The sequence below is a fragment of the Misgurnus anguillicaudatus genome, chromosome 14, assembly GCF_027580225.2.
Source record: "Misgurnus anguillicaudatus chromosome 14, ASM2758022v2, whole genome shotgun sequence".
Classification (NCBI taxonomy): domain Eukaryota; kingdom Metazoa; phylum Chordata; class Actinopteri; order Cypriniformes; family Cobitidae; genus Misgurnus; species Misgurnus anguillicaudatus.
In genome coordinates, this window is record NC_073350.2 from 31,470,123 (window position 1) to 31,493,498 (window position 23,376).

The 23,376-nt window shown below is 37.7% G+C and overlaps 1 protein-coding gene across 2 annotated transcripts in view; it reads left to right on the forward strand.

The window, feature by feature from the left end:
• The window catches only part of flnba (filamin B a), a 116,200-nt gene that overhangs the window by 50,556 nt on the left and 42,268 nt on the right, over window positions 1–23,376 (forward strand). For both annotated transcript variants that reach the window (XM_073876323.1, XM_073876324.1), the window contains exons 4-23: window positions 279–426; window positions 2,629–2,822; window positions 3,061–3,223; window positions 4,627–4,827; window positions 6,345–6,482; window positions 8,729–8,855; window positions 10,923–11,059; window positions 12,984–13,177; window positions 13,411–13,524; window positions 13,606–13,749; window positions 16,256–16,379; window positions 16,485–16,645; window positions 17,994–18,084; window positions 18,166–18,335; window positions 18,421–18,538; window positions 18,635–18,897; window positions 18,982–19,579; window positions 19,716–19,889; window positions 20,039–20,201; window positions 21,039–21,199. In XM_073876323.1, the coding sequence (XP_073732424.1) occupies window positions 279–426; window positions 2,629–2,822; window positions 3,061–3,223; window positions 4,627–4,827; window positions 6,345–6,482; window positions 8,729–8,855; window positions 10,923–11,059; window positions 12,984–13,177; window positions 13,411–13,524; window positions 13,606–13,749; window positions 16,256–16,379; window positions 16,485–16,645; window positions 17,994–18,084; window positions 18,166–18,335; window positions 18,421–18,538; window positions 18,635–18,897; window positions 18,982–19,579; window positions 19,716–19,889; window positions 20,039–20,201; window positions 21,039–21,199 (3,583 nt within the window). The remainder of the gene's footprint in view (window positions 1–278; window positions 427–2,628; window positions 2,823–3,060; window positions 3,224–4,626; window positions 4,828–6,344; window positions 6,483–8,728; window positions 8,856–10,922; window positions 11,060–12,983; window positions 13,178–13,410; window positions 13,525–13,605; window positions 13,750–16,255; window positions 16,380–16,484; window positions 16,646–17,993; window positions 18,085–18,165; window positions 18,336–18,420; window positions 18,539–18,634; window positions 18,898–18,981; window positions 19,580–19,715; window positions 19,890–20,038; window positions 20,202–21,038; window positions 21,200–23,376) is intronic.

Sequence of the window (23,376 nt, forward strand, 5' to 3'; positions counted from 1 at the left end):
AACAATAAACACTTTCAGTTTATCCGTAAAAAAGATGCATCTACATTATGCAAACATGCGCGTATAAAGGCAAAGCTTGTCATTTGATCACCACTTTTGGTAAAAAGAAGTTTTTAACACAAGAGTTTTGGCCTGTAATACCTGCATTACCTGTTTATGTTTGTTGTGACCGTAAATCAGCTTGTTACTCGTGTAACGTTTACACACTTTAGAAAAACTCAAAAGTACAAGTGAAATATTTATAATAAAAAAATGACTGTGTTAAACTCTGTTTTCAGGTTATTGCTCCTGAGGAGATCATTGACCCCAGTGTGGACGAACAGTCTGTCATGACGTATTTGTCTCAGTTCCCCAAATCCAAACTCAAACCTGGAGCACCTTTGAAACCAAAACTGAACCCTAAGAAGGCTCGCGCCTACGGCCCAGGTGAGATCAGATATCTCCTGATTTCAGTGTTTGATGTAAGAACCGGTTAGAGTCAGTGAAACTGAAGGACTGTAGTATCTGTTGTTTTGTTTACATAGAAACAATGAGATATCTTAAGAGTAATCTTTAAAGATTCTTATTTTCTCAGATCATCACACATACATGCAGATCACATCTAGACATCACAGTTATCTTCGACCTTGTCAAACTTTCTGTTATCGATAGATGTTTTTCCACAGAATCAGTAACTCGGCATGAGAAGATTGTTTATAGACGGTTTCAGCAGTAACAACATAAACAAACGCCTTTCGTAACTTGTAAACTTCTGCAAATAATCAATAACAACAAATGTCTTTCAAAGTAGTTTATTTCTGTTAACAAGCAAAATAAATAACAAGTAGATTATCTTAGTTCAAATTAAGGCTGCATAACGATTAATCGCGATTAATCGTTTGCAGAATGAAAGTTTTTGTTTACATCATATGTCTTTGTGTACAGTGTATAATAATTATGTATATATAAATAAATACACACACAGACACGCGTGCGCACACACACACACATGCATGTGTATATATTTAAGAAATGTTTACATGTATACATTTATATTATACATAAATATTTTATATATAAATATATATCTTTTCTTAAAGTTATACATGCATGTGTGTGTATTTATTTATACTAGGGTCGGGTATCGATTCAGATGTTCCGGATCGATTCGATTTCCATTCATAAGGTATCGATTCGATTTCGTTTCTTGGTTCGATTACGATTCTCAGACCGGTTTTTATACCCGATTCTCGATTCAACTCAATGAATATAGATTTAATACAAATACTTTATTAGTAAAAAAACAGTGAACATAAATTTACAAAAAAATTAAGAGCCACCAACCTGTATATTACACTTTTTTATTTTAGGTACACTTGGGTAAATTAAAACAGAACCCAGAATCTCTAATTTTCAAATGCATACAATTATTTTAAATACAATACAATTTTCATGCAAAATGAAAAATGTAAGCCGAAAAAAGTCAAAACAGTCGCATTCCTTGATCAAACAGGATCAGGTTATTTAATAAAAAAAGTTTTGTGGCCTTTGAGAATCGATTTTTAATCGACCACGTTTTCGATTAATCGCAAAATCAAATTTTTTGCCCAGCCCTAATATATACATAATTATTATACATCGTACACAAACATATATGATCTAAACAAAAACTTTAATTTAGCAAACGATTAATCGCGATTAATCGTTATGCTGCCCTTGTTCAAATCATAGCTAAAGGGTATCAAAAACTACCCTGTGTTAACGTTACGGTGTAAAAAGTTCCAGAGCTAGTTTAGCCACTAGCCAGACCATTAAACAAACCGAGACCGAAAGTTAAGTTACTTTCAAACTCATGACCATAGCAATGCGCGTGCGTCCGATGAAACCACCTGTATCATCAACATCTTAAGGCTGATTTATATTTCTTTGTCGGACCAACGCCGTAGGCTGTACGTACCAGTTTTCATTTATACTTATGCGTCATTGTTTGCGTCAACATGCACATGGACACTGCATACTAATGGTCTACATGTGTAATTGCATGTTACTGGTATAACCAACAGTATACAACACAAAAGTGTAATTTAATAGTGTAATTTGCCTTTTTTTTTTTACATATTTTCTAATTCACCAAGTGATTTTTTTTATGTTGACAATCCATTAAGATTTTTGTCTGCTGCTATATTGAAACAAGACTCCTTAAGTGGAGACTAAAATTAAGATTTATTGCCTAAAGGTTTTTAAGTGACTGAAGTGGTTTTAGCACATGGAAATTGTTCGACCTGTTAACTTTTAGTGCTTTTACCCATAGCTAAAAGTGTATTTTATAAATATACACACATCCATTAAACACATCTAAAAGTGCAGCAATAAATTTTGTTTTTATTCTGGTCTGGTTTTATGAATCTGAATTGTTGAGGGCTGTTAAAGCAAACCTATTTTAGTTTGAAACTTTTCCATGATTTACCTGCTTTGATGTTTTATGTAAGACCTGCAGCAATGTATTTTACAATGTCCTGGCTTACACATACCATCCGTCTCTGTGATTTAAATTTATTTTGCATATCACAACCCTAAAAGCCTTGTACTGAAAGTGGAGATGCTTTCTGGTTCTTCTGTTTTGTTTATGTTTTATGTATCTGCTGACAGGTATTGAGCCGACGGGTAACCGGGTGATGCGTCCGGCCGTGTTCACGGTGGACACCTACAGTGCGGGTCAGGGACAAGTCACGGTCTATGTTGAAGACCCAGAAGGACGTAGAGAGGAGGTCAAACCTGTCCTCAATGAAACCAAGAAGACCTACAGTGTGACCTACACACCACAAGTCATGGGACCTCACAAGGTCAGAATAACATGAATATCACCGCTAAAATAGCCAAAATAGTCCTAAAATTGTTGTAAATCTACAAAATTGTTCAACTTTGTCGACATATACAGCGCTTTTGCATTAAGTTATGTATCGTATACAGGTAGTTGTGTGTATGTGTGTGTGTGTGTGTAAATATAGTAAAGAACTGTGTTTCCACTATTTTTTCTTCTGTGAAATATGGGCTCATGGTGTTTATGTTTGCATTCGGCAGGTCACTGTGCTTTTCGCTGGTCAGCAAATTCCAAAAAGTCCATTTGAGGTGGATGTGGATAAAGCACAGGGAGATCCCACTAAAGTGACCGCAAAAGGCCCTGGGTTGGAGCCGTTGGGCAACATCGCCAACAAACCCACTTACTTTGACATCTACACTGCAGGTTTGAACCAGTTTGAAGATCTCATTTAACAATTAAAACATGATTATGACTCGAAGCCGATGGTGTAGTGGGCAGCGCTCCGATATGTGGTGCTTTTTCAATTTCCGGCTTGTGGTCATTTGCCGATCCCATACCCCTCTCTCCTCCCTGTACTTTCCTGTCCTCTCCTTACTCACTGTTAAATAAAGGCAAAAATGGCCAAAATATCACTTAAAAAAAGAAACATGACTATGAATCGATCATATGCTCGTGTATGGACGATTTCAACAGTAACAACATAAACAAATGGCTTTCCTGGAATAAATGTAATTTCTTGTAAACTTCCAAAAAGAATCACATCTGAGTCCGTTTAGAGTCATTTATTTTTGACTTATTTCACTATTCAGACCTTTTAAACAAACTGAGACCGCATTCGTCCAATGAACGCATCTATAGTTTAACTCTTTCCCCGCCATTGACGAGTTAGCTCGTCAATTAAGAGAAAACGCTTCCCTGCCAATGACGAGTTTTTCCGGCAATCCATGTTTCTGCTTTTATCTACCAAATGGCGCTCTTACCCAATTTATAAAACCTGAAGCAACCCCTTAGGTCAAACAGTTCAAACTACGTGTATGTTTTGATTATCGCTCTGAATCTGATCTCTATCAAAAGTCCTTCACAAAAACGTTAAAATTTGGTATTTTTGAAGAAACCTACCCATATTTGAGAGGTGATAAAAAGGGAACTAATGAATGTAGGATGAAATGTTTGAAAGCAGAGGGTTTATTCTTTCATTTGATGTTTTATATATTTAACCTCTTAAGACCTGGTGTGTCCACATACGTTGACATCACATTTTTTGTTGTTTGCACCATAATAGTTAACATGGACAATTACACTGCTTCATGTTCAAAGAAAAATATTTGGTTGTTATATTTTTTTGGTTGTTCCTAACCCCAAATAGCTGGAAGAAATCTAAAATGCAAGCCAAATCAAAGCTCAGGCCTTAGGAGGTTAACTCTTTCCCCGCCAGCATTTTTCATGATTTTCACAAAAGTTTAATGCCTCCCAGAAAATGCTATTCTTTAAATATAAAAGCATACAATATATACAATGAAAGAACAGACCATCTGCTTTCAAACAACAACAAAAAGTTTCATCCTACCTTCATTAGTTCTCTTTTATCACCTCTCAAATATGGGTAGGTTTCTTCAAAAACACCACATTTTGAGCAAAAAGCTGAGATATCTCTTTTGATAGAGATCAGATTCAGCGCAATCCTCTAATTCATGTATGCAATTTCGGATGCAGCATATGTCTCCCTATTTGATCTTCTGTTGATGGGAACGTTGTTTCATGACCAACAAGGTTCCTGGATATGGGTGGCAAAAGTTCATGAATCTTCTCTCTTTTGTGTTCAACAGGAGCTGGTGTGGGTGAGGTGACGGCTGTTATTAAAGACCCTCAGGGTAACATGAACACTGTGGAGGTCTTGATGGAAGACAAAGGTGAAAGTGTCTACCGCTGCACCTACAGACCCGTACAGGCCGGACCTCACATCATCAATATAATGTTTGGAGGCATCGCCATTCCCAAGAGCCCTTTCAATGTCAACATCGGCCCAGGTAACTTAGCTGCAAGATCACAGGAGGATGAATGATGATGAGAATTATTAAAGTACACATGAGGGAAAGATATTGGTTTATAACTTCACTTTGCTCGTAATTAATAATTTTAATTGTAAACTGGCGCTCTGATATGTGCATTTTCGGATGCAGTTAGATGCAGTTATAACTCCATGTGGGCTACTAGAGAGATTTTTATGTAGTTATTCGGTTTTACGTGCACTATAAATGCAGCTGCGGTTCACCAAAGCGCTTGTTTGTGGCGTGTGTCATGATGCCAGCTTATTAAACACCGCTCATGATGGCATTAAGGTCAGACTGCATTTCCATTTCTTTGGACTTTTAAATTTGATATTAAGATTTGCCGAGCTTGAGAAACTTGCACTCCAATTTTAGGGTGTGTATGCATATATATTTGTCTTTATTTTGGCTCATGTTTCTGAAAGTAAAGTGCAAAAAAGCTTTGTATTTCCATACGTGCACATGTGTACTGTATATACAGTCCGCACGTGTGTGTTGTACAAGCATCCGTTCCAGCAGCAAAGCTAACCCTGTGTTATTAAATTGTGACTTGTAAAACGCTAAATTCCTTTTCCCTGAGATGGCTTTTCCGAACCAGGTAGCATGAAACAATCGACGTTTAACAGAAATAGACTTTAATTGTTTTTCCTGTATAGTTAAACGTGATCATGCTGGTGGTTAACAGCTAGTTTTTTGCTAACAGTGAGCGCATTGTATCCTCTAAAGTGGATGAAATAATTTCACTCCTTGCTATAAAACAGACGTCTCTCGAGTCGCTTTACATCGACACATCGTTTCCTGCTTAAATCATCTAGTTTTTAGAAGTCATAGAAATAAAGATAGTTTAAAATAATGGAGTTGTGGTGCAGCACTGATGCATTGAGCTACTGCTTATTGCAGGTTCAAATGCAAAATTTAAAGAGGTTTTAACTAAGATGTGTTTTGTAAACGGAGAGAGTTAATGCCAAGAACGAATGCGTTAACAATATACCATCTGCCCTCTATAATTCATGGCAAGGTTTGCGGTTAGCTTTACCGATCCCTTAGGATTCCTTTTATCACCCTCTTGTTGTTCATATTTGATGTTTAAAGGAAATGCGGTGGGCAGGTTAGGATGAGCAGGACCTCAGGAACCAGAACTACTGAACAAGGAAATGGTCCACATGTAACATAAATTAAAATCAGACCCAAAGGAAAACTGTTTTTCCTTTCTTTCTGGATGCCGCAAAAGCAAACCAAAGACTTTCCTAAATCAATTATATCCCGTAAACTTTTTCATCAATTGAGAGAAAATATTTCCCTGCCAATGACGCTTTCTTGATAAGTTTTTATGGTAATCTATAATTTTGCGGTTATCCACTAGATTGCGGTCTTACAAAATGTATAAAAAATTTAAACAAAAACGAAATGTATTCATTTTAAACTGTGTATGTAAAGTTGATTTGCTTAATTAACCATGTGCATAAAGTAAGTTATTCCTTGTGTGTATGTTTCAGCATCCGTTCCCAGCGCCTGCCGTGCCACCGGACGAGGTTTGCAGCCCAAAGGCGTGAGAATACGGCAAGTGGCAGATTTTAAGGTGGACACTCGTAACGCTGGAAGTGGAGACCTTAACATCACTATCAAGGGACCCAGTAAGTGACCTTGTGCTAAACTAGACCAAATTTAATTCTCTTTTACTGGTGTTTTGGGGGTGTGAATTGTTCTGACAGTTTTTATTATGTGCAGGACAGTTTTTACATTACTATACTGTGGTAATACCAAGGTATTAGGTATTCCTTTAGGTCGGTCGGTATAGCATTGCTTTAGCAGAGAAAAGGTCTGTGGGTTTGATACCCAGGGAACACATGAACTGGCATACTGCTAAAAAAGTATAGCTTGAATGCCTGTTAGTCGGTTTGGAAAAATGCGTCTGCCAAATGCATAAATGTAGTCCTACTACGGCACTTTAAGTTACAGTCTAACCGTGGGTTCACACCAGCCGCGTTTAAGGCGTCAAATTCGCGTCTACCGCATCTAGTTTGCCCTTGAACATTTTGAGTTTACTCGCTTCATTCATGCGTGAAAGCTGTGCGTAAAATTCTAGTCATCGAGACATTCACGCGGAAATTTGCGTCATGGGAGGGGCTTCTGCGACTCCGCTCACTTTCTGTAGTCAGATCACTACTAGAGCAAGCTCCTGATCGGTTAACGTGGCGCGTTTTTCCGGCAAAATTAAAATTTTTCAACTCGCGCGTTTCCCGCAGCAATGCTCAATTCGCGCGAACTAGACGCGAGAATGAGGCAGAAACGCGTCTACCGTGCCGCAATAAACACCTTATTCGCGCCGCGAGACCTCCACAACCGCATCAACGCGTCTTCACATTGACTTAACATTGAAATCATGCGCTTGATGCCTCTACAGTGGCTGGTCTTTACGTTATGTTATTAACGTGATGACTAAGGGGTGGTTTACTGGACAGATATTAGCCTAAGCCAGGACTAGGACTTAGTTTAATTAGGAAATATAAAAAGTTTTAACAAACATGCCTTATTAAAAAAATTACTTGTGTGCATTTTGAGGCTAAACAAAGGGAACTGATGTATTTTAAGATATGTCAGTGCAAGTTGTTTTCAGTTTGGACAGCTCTTACATTTATTTTAGTCTAGGACTAGTCTAATCCCTGTCCAGGAAACCGCCCCTAAAAATGTAAAACAATCAACGATATTACTATAATAATGTTTAATAAAAATGATAATGCCATGCTGCTTGTCAGTGGCCTGGTGTCCATTTACTGATTTGGGAAAAACAATTTTGCGGAAATAATGGTTGTTTATAAATAAAAACACGGCTATTATTTTTAATCGAAGACGACGCAGACATGTTATTTAAGCATTAATGGAAAAGAAAACCCCTTATGCTTGGAAGCGGCCACATATGGGGTGTTTTTGGGAGGTTATAATAATACGCGATTTTGCGTGATTTTTATGCACGTCAGGTGATCTGCAAATGCGAAAAAACATTTTTATTCGCAGTTTTTGTGAGATTCTTTTTTTGAATTATCTGAAAAACCACCTCATGCAAGCATAAAAAAATGTTTTGCGACATATTGGAGTTTTTGCTAAATTTATGTATTTATTTCAATTTGCGCAATTTTAAGGGTAATGGAAACGCATCTAGTAAAACCACGTAATCCACAGTAGCAAAATCAACATGCTTGGCAAAATCAAAAAAGGTATCTGTTGCTTAAACGAGTTTCCCAGACCCTTGTGCACAGACCACACGAGCAGCTGACTTGATGTCAAGCCAACTCACTGTAAATAACTGAATGGGTCACAGATCACATGACTGTTTGGGGAACCTTTCATATTATCCCTAACCCAACCGAACCATGCCCAAGTGCAATTGCCAGGGGCACTGCCCCAGAAGCATACACTCAACTGTACTTTGACCGATCTTTGCCCGGGCACGCTTTCTTCATTAGGAAGCGATTGTTTTGAAAAATGAAAGCGCTCTCTTAACACTTTTGAACTCTCTGCTTTTGAATTACGCTCTGTTCCTAAACCCAAGTAAACTGCGCCCGAGCGCACCTCTGCAAGGCGGCCCGGGCGTGGTTTGGTCGGGGTAATGTGAGTGCACCCTAAACGATTTCCATTAATCTGTACACAGCTGCTGTTTATCTTCAAATAAATGTATTAACGCTATTGGTGTAAATTACTTTTAGCAAAGTCAATTTCATGCATCAAACTCTTTTCACTGTGACATTTTAAGAACAAACAGTTTACATGCACAAGTTACACTTGTTTGTCTTTTTAGACTTTTTAATTTACACATTTTAACACCAATTGATGAAATAAATCCCTCTTGTTTGTAATGACCGTAAACATTTCTCACTTTCAGAAGGCCTGGAGGAGCCCGTAAAGCAGAAAGACGCCTCGGACGGAGTTTACTCTTACGAGTACTATCCACACACACCTGGCAAATACACGGTCACCATCACCTGGGGCGGACAGCACATTCCCAAGAGGTGAGCATTTCCTAAACCAATCGCTCTTAAAACCTAATGTTTTACCAGACGCGGCATACAGGTTGAAACGAATCATCCTTCGAGCAACTCCAGATGTTATTTGTCTCTCTCCATTAACATTAGTCAGGAACTCAAGAACTGCCAGCAAGATAAATTTGATCAGGGTTGTTTAGTTATAAAGGCATGGCCATTCATAAACAAATGAGGTTTAGCCTAAATTTCTGCATCTGCTGTGAGTCAAAACAGAGCATGTTGTTGATGCTCGGTGCATGTTTGGTATGCTTTCAACGGAGTGTTGACTTTATTGCGTTCAATTTGTTCACCACCATTAAGGATGGTGTTAGGAATTTATTTGATTGGAAAAGCTTCGTCCATCTGAAACGCTTTAGCGTCAGGTTTGATATGTAGGTCACGTCCGCTGCCAGGAAGACTCATTAGTATGTAACCTGGCTTTGAAAGTCAAGAGCCCAGTGGCTCCGAAAGACGGATTTGGAAAGTAACATGACATCATGTTCTCCGGGAGGGAGTTTGGAGGAGTTTTGCAGTCGAAGCATCGCTAGGGACCACCGGGAAGCAGTCATGCCGTGCACTAATGTCTCTTCATGTTTAAATTCACAAGCAACCTGATGAACGTGGACCATTTAGGGTAAACATCCCATTAAACAGATTGTGAAACGGAAACGATTGCCGTGTTTTTGATTTGATTTGTGTTCTCGTTAAGAAAATGTGCTCATTGCCATCGCAGCAATGATGTATTATACCAAAAATGGCATCATCATCACAATGTTTTTAAAAAAATTTGGCGTATTAAGTCGAGGATGGTTGAGTTGTGTTGATCACACGCAAGACAAATCATCAGCCAATCAGATCGCTGCTCTGTTGCAGATGAAATGGCCAAGGGAAAGAGTCAGGGGTGAATGCATACAATCACCCTCCTGTTCACCGAATGCTCCACCATACGCGAGCACACACACAGCGGGAACTGAGCTGTCCATGACCCCTGTTAAAGTTAAATATTGGCCCTGCTGTGGTTTCGGCTATTAACACAAACTCTTTCTGATGAGATGTTTCCTGTACTGTAGCGTAGCGTCACTGGAGATTTATGATGCTCGGTCATATTTAAACTGGAACGTAACCATAAATTGGTGCCGGCAGTGCTGTATGTCATACTAAAGCTGTCAGTTTAAGTCATTGCAATGTTTAGCTGTACGATTGTTTGACACACGATAGACATTCTGATATACTGAACCTAATCTTTTTCAATAAGCCATTTAAACCCATAAACTTGACTTTAAGGCTGTACGTTACTATATGTTTGACAACTAGGGCTGTCACGATTATGAAATTTGGCTGAGGGTTAATTGCCTGATAAATTTTGATGATTAATTGTCTGTTTTATTGCTTTAACATTTAATTCTCTCATTTTTTTGTTTGTTTATGAAAGTTTTTTTTTCCAAATATTTTAAATATATTTTTTTTATAAAAATTTTTTGCAAGGTTCACCTGGCAGTAAATATTAATACACATAACACGTATTTAAAAGTAATTATTTAATGAAAAAAAATTCAAAACCTGAAAATTCTTAACTCTTAAATTCTTAAAAAATAACTAAAAATAAAAATGCAATAAAACTAAACTGACTATACCAGAACAGGCCTTCAATAGTAGCCAATCCTACTTATGGTTTATTAGTACTAGACCACATGTCTGTTAAGGAGCACCATCTGATACTTTCTTTATACAGGCGCTGCAGCTCCCCCTTGTGTTTTTTAAAGAGATGTGCAATCATTGCGGTGATCTGAAATCATCGCTATGATGTCAAACAATCGCAATGAGACAATTATTTAATCATTGTGACGGCCCTATTGACAACCACAATGTGTCCAGTTCTTATTATTAGCATTTTTAACTGTATTTTTGTGAAATTTAAAATCTTGCATTTTTCGTAAACTTTTTCATAAAAATTCATGTTTTTTATACAATAAAGCCCTCTTTACTGTTGTACTTACAATGCATGACATTAATACATTGATGTGTGTTTGCATGTCTTTGTTTTCTCGTGGTTAGCCCTTTTGATGTTCAGGTGGGCTCTGAAGCTGGACCTCAGAAGATTCGTGCGTGGGGTCCAGGTCTTGAGGGAGGTGTCGTGGGCCGGTCTGCAGATTTTGTAGCTGAATCCATTGGGACTGATGTTGGAGTGCTTGGTGAGACTACAGGAACTTCCCATCCCTTCTCATCCCAGCAAGCATTAGTGGTTATTTCACTATCTAGGTTAAAGGGACACTCCACTTTTTGTGGAAATATGCTAGTTTTCCGGCTCCCCTAGAGTTAAACATTTGAGCCTTACCGTTTTGGAATCCATTCAGCTGATATCTGGGTCTGGCGGTACTACTTTTAGCATAGCTTAGCACAATCCATTGAATCTGATTAGACCATTAGCATCGCACTAAAAAATAAACCAAGAGTTTTGATATTTTTCCTATTTAAAACCTGACTCTTTTTGTAGTTACATCGTGTACTAAGATCGACGGTAAATTAAAAGTTGCAATTTTCTAGGCCGATATGTATAGGAACTATTCTCCCATTCTGGGGTAATAATCAAGGACTTTGCAGGCGTAGTGATATTACGCACTATTATGAACTATAGTTCCTAGCCATATTGGCCTAGAAAATCGAAACTTTTAATTCTCTTAGTCTTAGTACACAATGTAACTACAGAAGAGTCACGTTTTAAATAGGAAAAATATCGAAAACTCTTTAGTTATTTTTAGCGTGATGCCAATACACTAATCAGATTCAATGGATTATGCTAAGCTAAGCTAAAAGTGCTAGCGCCAGACCCGGAGATCAGTTGAATGGATTCCAAAACGGTAAGACTCAAATGTTTAACTCTAGGGGAGCTGGAAAATTAGCATATTTTCAAAAAAAGTGGAGTGTCCCTTTAACTAAAGACTGGATAATATAACCCGGCTATGAGTAACCCACTTGTAGCCAAAATAAACTTGAATTTGGTTACATGTCGTTTTTGCCTTAAAAAACTAAGCAATGCCAACCGTAATTAAAAGGAGCTTGGTATCATTTATTTATTTAATTTAATTTCTTTTTGTGTTAGACGTAGCGTATTAAATTTGCACCGACAGTCCAAATTTTGCAGTGTTTTAGCCGAGACATCTGGGCTATTAGACGTCTTTATAACTCAAAATTGCTGGCTTAAGATATTTAGTAACTGCATGATAGAGGCTGTTTACACTTGGCATTGACATGTGTTTTCGTCGATCGGATCACAAGTGGACGACGTTAATGCCAGGTGTAAACGGTGTTCAAGACGTTTTGAGCTCATCCACTTTCGACCACTTTCAACCACATCCAGAGGTGGTCAAAACCACTTTCGATCGGATCGCTTTGGAGTTGCGGAACGCACATGTGGTTGAATGCGTTCGAACAGCCACACGCGACCGCATTCTCTCCGCCCATTTATCTAATCTGAGGTATTAAACACAAGTTTTACGTCTTTTTTGACTTCTGGCGTGAATTTTTAGCCTTTCATTGATAAAACTAAGCGGCTGATCTCCGTAGTTTCGTTTTGAAAGCGTGTGAAAGTTGCGCGATCCTATTTCATCAATTGCGCTGAAAATTCAAAGAAAGCTCTTACATACTCATGTACAAAACACTGTGCAGCATGTTTACTTGCTAAACAAGCAGTGCACTCCGACATAATATTAGTTTGCATCAATATAAACTCATAATTACTCCAGCTCGGGTTTGAATCACAGCAGAGAGACTCGCCCACCTTCTCACAGACCACCCCCTCATAGTATTCAGCACAGAAGCGGTCGAAAGTGGACAAAAGAGACGGATTTAAATACCAGGTGTAAACGTAATGTGTCTCTCTCGTCCACTTGTGATCCGATCAATGAAAACACATCTTAATACCAAGTGTAAACAGTCCCATAGATGTGTCATTTTTATTACTACACCATAATATAGATAAGAGAGCAACTGAAGCCATAAAATAACATGCATAGCATCTAATAATCCATTGAATTACTTTTAAAGATTTGTATGAGATCAGTGTGTTTGTTATAAGTTACGATAGTAGTAATATTTTTGGGATTAATTTGTCAACAGGTTTTGCCATCGAAGGTCCGTCTCAAGCCCGGATCGAGTGTGACGATCAGAACGACGGCTCGTGTAATGTGTGTTACTGGCCAACAGAGCCGGGCGAGTACGCCGTCCACGTGATGTGTGATGATGAAGATATCGAAGACAGTCCATTCATGGCCTTCATCGTCCCTGAAAACAAATCCAACAACCCCGACCAGGTAAAAGATGAGTCAGATTAGTATCATGTGCCTTATTTACAGTACACTATCATACTGTAGTAGTTAACACTTACTAGTTACACAACACATGATTTAAAAAAAAAAATATATATATATATATATATATATATATATATATATATATATATATATATATATATATATATATATATATATATATATATATATATATATATATATATATATATATTAATGTAAACTTGACTGTGTAGGTTCGTGCATATGGACCAGGTTTGGAGAAGTCTGGCTGTATTATTAACAAGCCAACTGACTTCACTGTTGATGCTAAAGATGCTGGACCCGGACCCCTGAAAATCATCGCACAGGTTTGTGAATACCTGTATGAGACCAAAACGCTTGAGCTGTAAGGTTACACTGTTTTATTCATACCTAATGTGTTTTTCTAGGATGCTGATGGTGTGCCTATCGACGTGAAGGTGAGAAGCAAAGGAGATAACGTCTATTCCTGCTCATACACCCCGACTTCGGCCATCAAACACACGGTGGCTATGACCTGGGGAGGGGTCAGTGTGCCCAACAGTCCCTTCAGGGTAAGACCAATAGAGTCAGAGGTCATTCATGTTAAAACTAACACACTACAGTCACAGCTGAATGCGGATTTAATCGTACAAACTAATGATGATGATGCTTTAAACGCTCACAACACATCCAAATACAAACCTGTCATTGTCATCACCACTTCTATTATGGAGCGCCGCTGTTTTTCTGTTAAATAATTCATAGATGATGGTTCATTTTGGTGATATTGGGTAAATGCTGTACTCCGTGTGATACAGTATGAATGGCAGTTATATTAAAGGAATAGTCTACTCATTTTCAATATTAAAATATGTTATTACCTTAATTAAGAATTGTTGATACATCCCTCTATCATCTGTGTGCGTGCACGTAAGCGCGATAGCATTTAGCTTAGCCCCATTCATTCAATGGTACCATTTAGAGATAAAGTTAGATGTGACCAAACACATCAATGTTTTTCCTATTTAAGACGAGTAGTTATACGAGCAAGTTTGGTGGTACAAAATAAAACGTAGCGCTTTTCTAAGCGGATTTAAAAGAGGAGCTACATTTTATGGCGTAATAGCACTTTTGGGAGTACTTCGAGTCGCCTGAAAAGTCCGCTCCCCTTCTCACTCTCATAATGGGAGAGGGAGGGTGTTACTGCGCCGAGTCCAAGTACTCCCAAAAGTGCTATTACGCCATAAAATATGTTCCTCTTTTAAATCCACTTAGAAAAGCGCTACGTTTTATTTTGTACCACCAAACTTGCTCGTATAACTACTCGTCTTAAATAGGAAAAACGTTGATGTGTTTGGTCACTTCTGGCTTTGTCTCTACATGGTGCCGTTGAGTGAATGGGGCTGAGCTGGATGCTGTCGGGGCGTGGCAGCGCGCTCCAGCGCTTGCGTGCGCGCACGCAGATGGTGGAGAGATGTGTTAGCGGTTCTTGGTTGAGGTGATAACATATTTTAATATTGAAAATGAGTAGACTATTCCTTTAAGTTTAGTTTTACTGAAGACAGATCAACGTACTGTATTAATGAATGATTTAAGCAAAATGCACATGATTTGTTTAATCCAAATTGATTTCAAATTTAAATATTAATGTTGTATTAGCATTAGCACAATCATTTAAAGCACTGTAATTTTTATTTCAAAAATGTTTTGTGTAATAAAGTAGTTAGTTTCCATCAAATGAAGCTTTTTATCATATTTACTTTTTAAATGATCTATTAATTAAAGTGGTTTTGATTGATGTTGTTTGTTTTGAAGAGAACTGCCTTTGAGTTTATTGTTCGTGCATCACTTTTCATTTTTGGTAGAAGTAAAGGATTGTTTTTTTCTGTATGAAATTATGCAATAATGTTTAATTTCACTTTTGATGTCAGTTTAATTTTATTTTTTAGAGTATCACGATATAATTTTGCAATGTTTGAAATTGTATCAGAACAACAAAAGCACTGACTAAATACTGTTGTGTTTGTTAGATATTGTATTGTTGTGTTTGTGGTCCTGAGTTGCTTTTTTCAAATATTTAAAAGTACCCCGACTATAAACGCATGTATGGCTTAATAAATGAACACTGGGATTGGCTACTTCAATGTGAAAGTTTAAAAAAAAACTTTGAAAAAATTTTTCCGCCATTTTGTTTACATTACTAAAGGTTGCAGTCAACCAACCTTTCGAAATGAACCAAAGAGTGACAGAAATGATGAACAATACAAAAAGCATACAAATAAAGCAGGATTCAAATTAACCATTGCATGTCATCGACCCAGAATGCAATATGTGCGAAACATAATGGCGGCCTTCACAGCTTGAAATGAGTATTGAAAATATTTGATGTGTTTCTATCAATGGGCTTAAGTTGTAGTTGGCCAATGTAAAGTATTAAAGCATTGTTCATAGTCGAGGTACCCTTTAAGAATATTGTTGAATACATTTTAATGAAGGGCCAAAATAAGTTACCGAGAAGTGGATAGATTGAGTTTTCCTGCAGAAATGAAGTGTTAAAAAATCAAAGTATTGTTTGTTGATGCACATCTGTGTCCATTCCGCAAACCTCACAGTCTTAAAGTCTGTAACCGTGTTTTCTTTGACTGACTATGCAAATGTTAAATATTACTCAACACTTAAAAACTCTGGAAAAACGCAGTTTCTCAATTACTAAATTACTAACGTGTTTATGTTTGGAAATAAGCGGAGAAATCTGGACTTTTATAAATGCATTTCAGTGTTTGATTCATGACTGAATTAATGTCTTTTCACAGATGTCACATTTAATAAATTCTTATACTTCTGTGTGTGTTAAATGGTTGTCGTTGTGTGTTTTTGTGCCTTTTTAAGTGTTTTTTACTTGTGTTGTCAGATACCCATTTACTAATAATACTAACTTGTTTTCTATACATGAATGTGTATTTTCCTAAAAATGTTGTTTAATTTAGTATTTTTTTGTCTTTAGTGATTTATTCTCTTTATTATTATGTGCGTTCATGCTTTCTACTGTTATAACATTCTGAAGATGTTTTTCCCCAGGTGAATGTTGGAAAGGGAAGTCATCCACACAAAGTAAAAGTATCCGGCCCAGGGGTGGAGAAAACCGGGTTGAAAGCTAATGAGCCGACCCATTTTATCGTGGACTGTACAGAGGCCGGTGAAGGTAACGCACGTTCACATCTGGTTTATTTAACCGGTCTGACATTTCATCTGTAGATCTGTGGATTTCTACACGCAGTTTGTAAATATGTTATGGTGATTTTGTCAGGTGATGTCAGTGTTGGGATCAAATGTGATGCAAATGTTATAAGCGATAAGGAGGAGGATGTTGAGTTTGACATCATTCCCAATGCCAATGACACCATCACTGTCAAATACGTTCCTCCTGGAGCTGGACGTTTTACTATCAAAGTCCTTTTTGCTGATCAAGTAAGTCATCTTCAAATAGTTTTTATTTCTGAATATTTTGTTTATTTATTCGTTTTCATGGACACAATTTTCCATTTTTTCGTGTCATTGAGCACAAATTTCTATAAATGAAGAGTTTTGTTGCAAAACGAGATAACCACTGTTTTTTTAATTGTTCAGAAATCGTGTTTTTTGGTTGTGCATTCCAATTCATTTCAATGCAACTGCAGTTGGTTTGTTTTGATTTAAAACCTTCATAACTTAAAAAATACAGCTAAGTAGCACCATAAAACAAAATAATAACATAATAATAAACATGTTTTGACAAAAATGTTAAAAACTGGATTTATCTCGTTTTGCAACAAAACTTTTCAAATAGTTTTTTGTATCTTTAGCACAACTTTCTTTTTCGTGTCATTTTATGTCTTTTTTTCTATTTTTAAATCATTGTTGGTTGGGATGTCTGAAAATTTTTATAATAATAAAAAAGATAAAATAAAAATAAATAAATAGACAAAACAATGAGAAAACAATACAATACATAAAATGACATGACAAAGAAAGTTGTGCTACGGACACGAAAATTTATTTTTAGAAATTTGCTCTGCAAAAAAATGACTTTCTAACTTATTTTTTTTGTCTTGTTTTCAGTAGAAATATCTAAAAATACTTAAATCAAGATGTTTTCTTGATAAACAAAATGACCTAAGAAAATAAATCTACTTATTAGACAAAAAAACATACAATTTAAGTGAATTTGTGTTTAAGACAAGCAAAAATATCTGCCAATGGGGTGAGAACATTTTTCTTGAATTAGGTGTTTAAGAAAAAAAGTAAATTTGGATTTCAAGATTTTTTTTATCACCCCATTGGCAGATATTTTTGCTTGTCTTAAGCACAAATTGTATATTGGTTGTCTAAAACCTACACTTATTTTCTTACACTGCAAAAAATGATTTTCAAGAAAAAAATTCTTGGTGTTTTTGTCTTGTTTTCAGTAGAAATATCTAAAAATTCCTAAATGAAGATGCTTTTTCTTGATGAGAAAAATGACCCAAAAAGTAAAGTAAGACCAAAAATAGACCAAAAATATCAAATTTAAGTGATTTTGTGCATAAAACAAGCAAAAAAATCTGCCAAAGGAGTAAGCTAATTTTGTACTTTGACATTTTTACTGAAGACAACACAAAAATACTAATTTTTTTTCTTGAAAATAATTTTTTGCAGTGTGTGCTCAATGACATGGAAAAAAAACAGAATATTGTGTCTATAAACACGAATGAATAAATAAATAAAATATTTTGTGACTATACCACGACTTGCCTTGAGATTGGGTTGGGAGTGTTTGATTTAAAACAAATCTTTTCAGGAAATTCCTGTGAGCCCATTCCGTGTTAAAGTGGATCCTTCTCACGATGCGTCCAAAGTGAAAGCCGAAGGTCCAGGACTCGCCCGAGCAGGTTTGTGATCACGTTCAACTTGAATTCGTATTCTAGATTTGGGCTTCAATTCATTGTCCTTTGGGTCTCTTTCTCAATCAGGTGTGGAAAGCGGAAAGCCGACTCACTTCACTGTTTACACCAAAGGAGCAGGCAAAGCTCCTCTGGATGTGCAGTTTTCCGGACCTAACAAAGGACAACCTGTCCAAGACTTTGAGATCATTGACAACTATGATTATTCATACACTGTGAAGTACATGCCGGTACAGCAGGTGGGTACAACAGGATTCTGCAGTTATGTGCAGTTTCTCAGATTTAAGAGTTAAATTGAAAATCCTCTTGGTTTTCTCAATGCAGGGGGAGATGGTGATAACCGTGACCTTCGGTGGTGACCCTATTGCTAAAAGCCCCTTCGCTGTGGGTGTTGCTGCTCCGCTCGACCTCAGCAAGATAAAAGTGGACGGCCTGGAAAGTCGTAAGTCCTCAGTATCATTTACAAAGCTTTAGTAGAAAGATTTTGTGGTGTGATATGTGGTTTGTATGATATTTAAGTCAGACCTTTTTATTACAGGAGTGCAAGTAGGTCAGGACCAGGAGTTCGCCGTTGGTACAAAAGGAGCAGGTGGTCAAGGTAAACTGGAGGTGAAGATCACCAGTCCATCAGGTAAATCTGTGCCTTGTGTGGTTGAACCTCAGCCTGGTAAAGGAGCTAGTCTGGTGAAGTACATCCCCAAAGAGGAGGGCGTCTACGTTGTGGAGGTTGTCTATGATGGCAACCCATTGACAGGAAGCCCATTCCCTGTTGAAGCCATGCTGCCTCCTGACCCCAGCAAGGTGCTTTTGAATTGATAATGTGAACAACTGTCTTGCCTTAGCGAGGATACTGATGTAACAGGTGGTACTTGTCTTTATATACAGGTCAAGGCTTTTGGTCCGGGTTTGAAAGGGGGTCTGGTCTCCAGACCTGCAGAGTTTACTATTGATACCAAGGGGGCGGGCACCGGTGGGCTTGGACTTACGGTCGAGGGTCCCACCGAAGCCAAAATCGAGTGTTCGGACAACGGTGATGGCACCTGCTCTGTGTCGTACCTCCCCACTGAACCCGGAGAGTACCTGGTTAACATTCTCTTCGAGGACGTCCATATTCCCGGCTCTCCCTTCCACGCTGACATCCAGTATCCGTTTGATCCCACCAAGGTGGAGGCATCTGGTTCAGGTCTGAAGAGAGGTAAAGTGGGTGAGGTTAGCGTGGTGAACGTTGACTGCTCCAAAGCTGGACCTGGACAGCTGACGCTGGAGGCCGAATCTGATTCTGGATCAAAAGCGAAGACTGAAGTTCTCAACAACAAGGATGGGACCTACACGGTCACCTACGTGCCTTTGACTGCAGGCATGTACACGCTACTACTGAAGTATGGAGGCAAGACGGTGCCCAATTTCCCTGCGAAAGTGAACGTGGATCCAGCTGTGGATACCAGCAAGGTGAAGGTGTCTGGACCTGGAGTTACAGGGGAAGGTAATGACAAAAAAAGATGATGTTTTAAAGGTTGAATTCACGTTGTTGGTTTGATGATCTCCAAGCTTTAACCAATTAGTTTGAACAGTTTTGGGGTCCATTCAAGTGTTCAGTATTTTTACTCTATGGTCCATAGGGGTTTACAGAGAAGCTACCACAAACTTCACCGTGGATGCTCGTGCTTTGTCCAGAGCTGGTGGAAAGCACATAAAAGCTCAAGTGAAAAATCCATCAGGTGCATCTACAGACTGCGTCATCAGCGACAGCGGTGATGGGACTTACAATGTGGAATACACACCGTTTGAGAACGGTACGTCACCTGTTTTACTGCTCTCAGACAATATTACATCAAAAATATTATGTTCTGTTAATGTTGCCCTTAGGTAAACATCTAATAAATCATTTTGACAATACCTCTGTTTTTCTTGAAAGTAAAGTTTAATTTCCCATTCAATGTAGGAGTCCACAGTGTAGAGGTTCTCTACGATGAGACTCCCGTTCCAAAAAGCCCGTTCAAGGTTGGGGTGGGTGAGGGCTGCGACCCCTCTCGAGTGCAGGCCAAGGGTCCAGGTCTAGAAGGAGCCCTGACTGACAAACCCAACAAGTTCTCAATCATTACCAGGTGTCAACGCCTTGCCACTTATGGCGCTTTTCCATTGCATAGTACACCACAGTTTGGGTCGGGTCAGCTTACTTTTGGGCTTTTCCACGGGGTGCAGTACGTAGTACCCGATACTTCAGTTGTGGTTCCAAGCGAGCCAAGCTGATACCAAAACATGACGCAAAAAACACTGTGGATCACTGATTGGTCAGAGAATATCGTCACTACCAGCGTCATCGCTATTATGTAAAAGATTAGCAAACATGTTAATATCTGTGCTTTGCTGTAAGTTCCCAAACTCCGTTTTAGCGATGAAAAACATTCACAGGTTGAGAATCAGGAACACCATACAAGTTTTTTCCAGACTTGCAGTTTGTGACACGTTCGCATATATGCTTAAATGCAACATAAATGAGGCTGAGCGGAGCGCGTCGACTGACGCCACGGGTGTTTGTACAGAAACTGTCATGTGAGACAGAGGTAGTGATAAACACGATGTGCAAACATGTATTTGTGGTGGCCAATTTTAATTTCGTGAATAAATGAATGTATGGCGATGTATAGCATTGCAACGACGCTGCCACTTTTATGATGTCACGGCAGTAGGCAGCGTAAATATAACGACACGCCTATAATCACTCCCACTCCGAAATGTTACTAAACTCGATGGAAAAGCTAACCAAGCCGAAAGTCAGGTGAGCTGACCCGACCTAAACCGTGGGGTCCTATGCAATGGAAAAGCACCATTACAAAATTTATCTAAATCTAGTTCCGTATACTTTGCAGCTTGGCAAAGCATACTATTACATTCAATAAAAGTTGATGACTGTCTTAACACCCCTCTTATGATCCGGACAGAGGAGCTGGTATCGGTGGTCTGGGAATAACTGTAGAAGGTCCATCTGAGTCTAAAATGTCCTGCAAAGACAACAAAGATGGCAGCTGTAATGTGGAATACATACCGTATGTGCCCGGCCTGTATGACGTCAACATCACGTATGGAGGACAACACATTGCAGGTCAGTAACTTTTATTTGTTTGCCACGTGGTTTGGATCCAAAGAAAAACAAGGAGCTTTGTAAAAAGCAATGCAATGTGTGTTTTCCTCAAAAACGCAGTTCAATTATTCTATAAAGTTGTTTTCGTTAGCATTATATCTGGGAAAGGAGATATTTTTGAAGAGCAACTTACCACGTTCTGCACGCTTGACATTTTGCATCATTTGAAACATCTTGCCTCGACATGACCACATGGTTTGATTTTTCTAAGAAGTTGTTTCAAACTTGTTTAAGTCATGCATACAGAATGTAGAGAAATGTTTCGGAGAGTGATGGCTGTCGGAAAGATGACAAGATTTGTCAGTCTGCAGGCTCATGGAAGTCCAAACACAGAGAGATTTCCTGTGTTTCCTACTTTAAGCATTGCTACTTTGAATTGGGACACAGCTATAGACAGTGATGATAGTGACCACTAAAAGTGCAAAGGCTGCGACCGTCTAAGGACGTGACCTCAGAAGGTAAGCACTTGGTCTTTGATGGTCGCAGCCTCCGAAGTCCACAAAGAGAACTGAGTTGAGACGGTCTAGCCTTCGGAGGATTTATAAGAGCCTGTCAGTGTGCCTTCAGTCGCGGTACTGTGATGCAATCGGTCTTAGAATACGTCTTTCGAAGGTCACAGCCCATAAATTTGGGACACAGCTTATATTTAAACTGCAAAAAATGATTTTCAAGAAAAAAACTTGTTTTCTGTAAAAATATCTAAAAATTCTTAAATTAAGATGCTTTTTCTTGATGAGCAAAACGACCCAAGAAAATAAGACTAGATTTTAGACCAAAAATATCAAATTTAAGAATTGTATTATATTATAATATTATAACTGGAAACAAGACAAAAATACTAAGAATTTTTTTTCTTGAAAATAATTTTTTGCAGTGTAGACAAAAAATATAAAATTTAAGCAAATTTTAAAATTTAAACAATAATAATATAAGTCAATTTTTTATCTTAACGTACACTGCACTGCAATCTTAGATTGCAAAAAATTATTTTCAAGAAAATTTTGCCCCACAAACAAGCAAAAAATCTGCCAATGGAATAAGAAAAAAACATTGACTTAAGTGTTTATGAAAAAAGTACACAGCAAAAAATGATTTTCAAGAAAAAATTGTTAGTATTTTTGTCTTGTTTTCAGTAAAAACTTCTAAAAATTGCAAAAATAAGCAAAAAAATCTGCCAATGGGGTAAGCACATTTTTCTTGAATTTAGTGTTTAAGAAAAATGTTCACAATTTTTTTTTGCTTCCCCATTGGCAGATTTTTTTGCTTGTTTTATGCACAAAATCACTTAAATTTGATATTTTTGGTCTAAAAAATAGACTTATTTTCTTGGGTCGTTTTTTCATCAAAAAAGGCATCTTAATTTAAGAATTTTTAGATCTTTTGACTGAAAACAAGACAAAAATACTAAGAAATTGATTTCTTGAAAATCATTTTTTGCAGTGTAAACTTATTTAAAAAGAAAATTCTTATTCCATTTTGCTGATTATTTTTGCTTGTTTTAATCACTAATTTATTTAAAGTTTATATTTTTTATCTAAAAACTAGATGTATTTTCTTCATCAAGAAAATACAACTTAATTTAATAATTCTGAGATATTTTTACTGAAAAAGAGACAAAAATACTAAGTAAGAAAGTCATTTTTTTTTTGCAGTGTATGCGCGCCTTTTTTCATTCAGTTCGTTTTCCATGCAATTTGAGGACTGAAAAATCATTTTGCTTTTTAATGGATTTTGCCAACAAAACGGTACTTCTGAATGGCTTGAGGCCGAGATTAAGCAGATTTGACGAGAAAGTATTTAATGAACATTTTGAGCAGTTTCCCAGACAGGGTTTAGATCCAGGACTAGGTCTTAGTTATATTAGGACATTTAAAGGCAGGGTCCATGATCTCTGAAAGCCAATGTTGACATTCGAAATCACCTAAACAAACATGCACCTACCCCAAAAAAATCTGGACCTTCTTTTGATAGCCCCGCCCCACACATACGCAACCAAGGTAATGATGTTGGTTAGTAGACACGCCCCTTACTGCTGATTGGCTACAAGTGTGTTTTGGTACTCAGCCTGACATTGACATTGACATATCTTAACATATATTAGTGCAATGTGTTTTAAATTAAGGCAGCTCAGACATGCA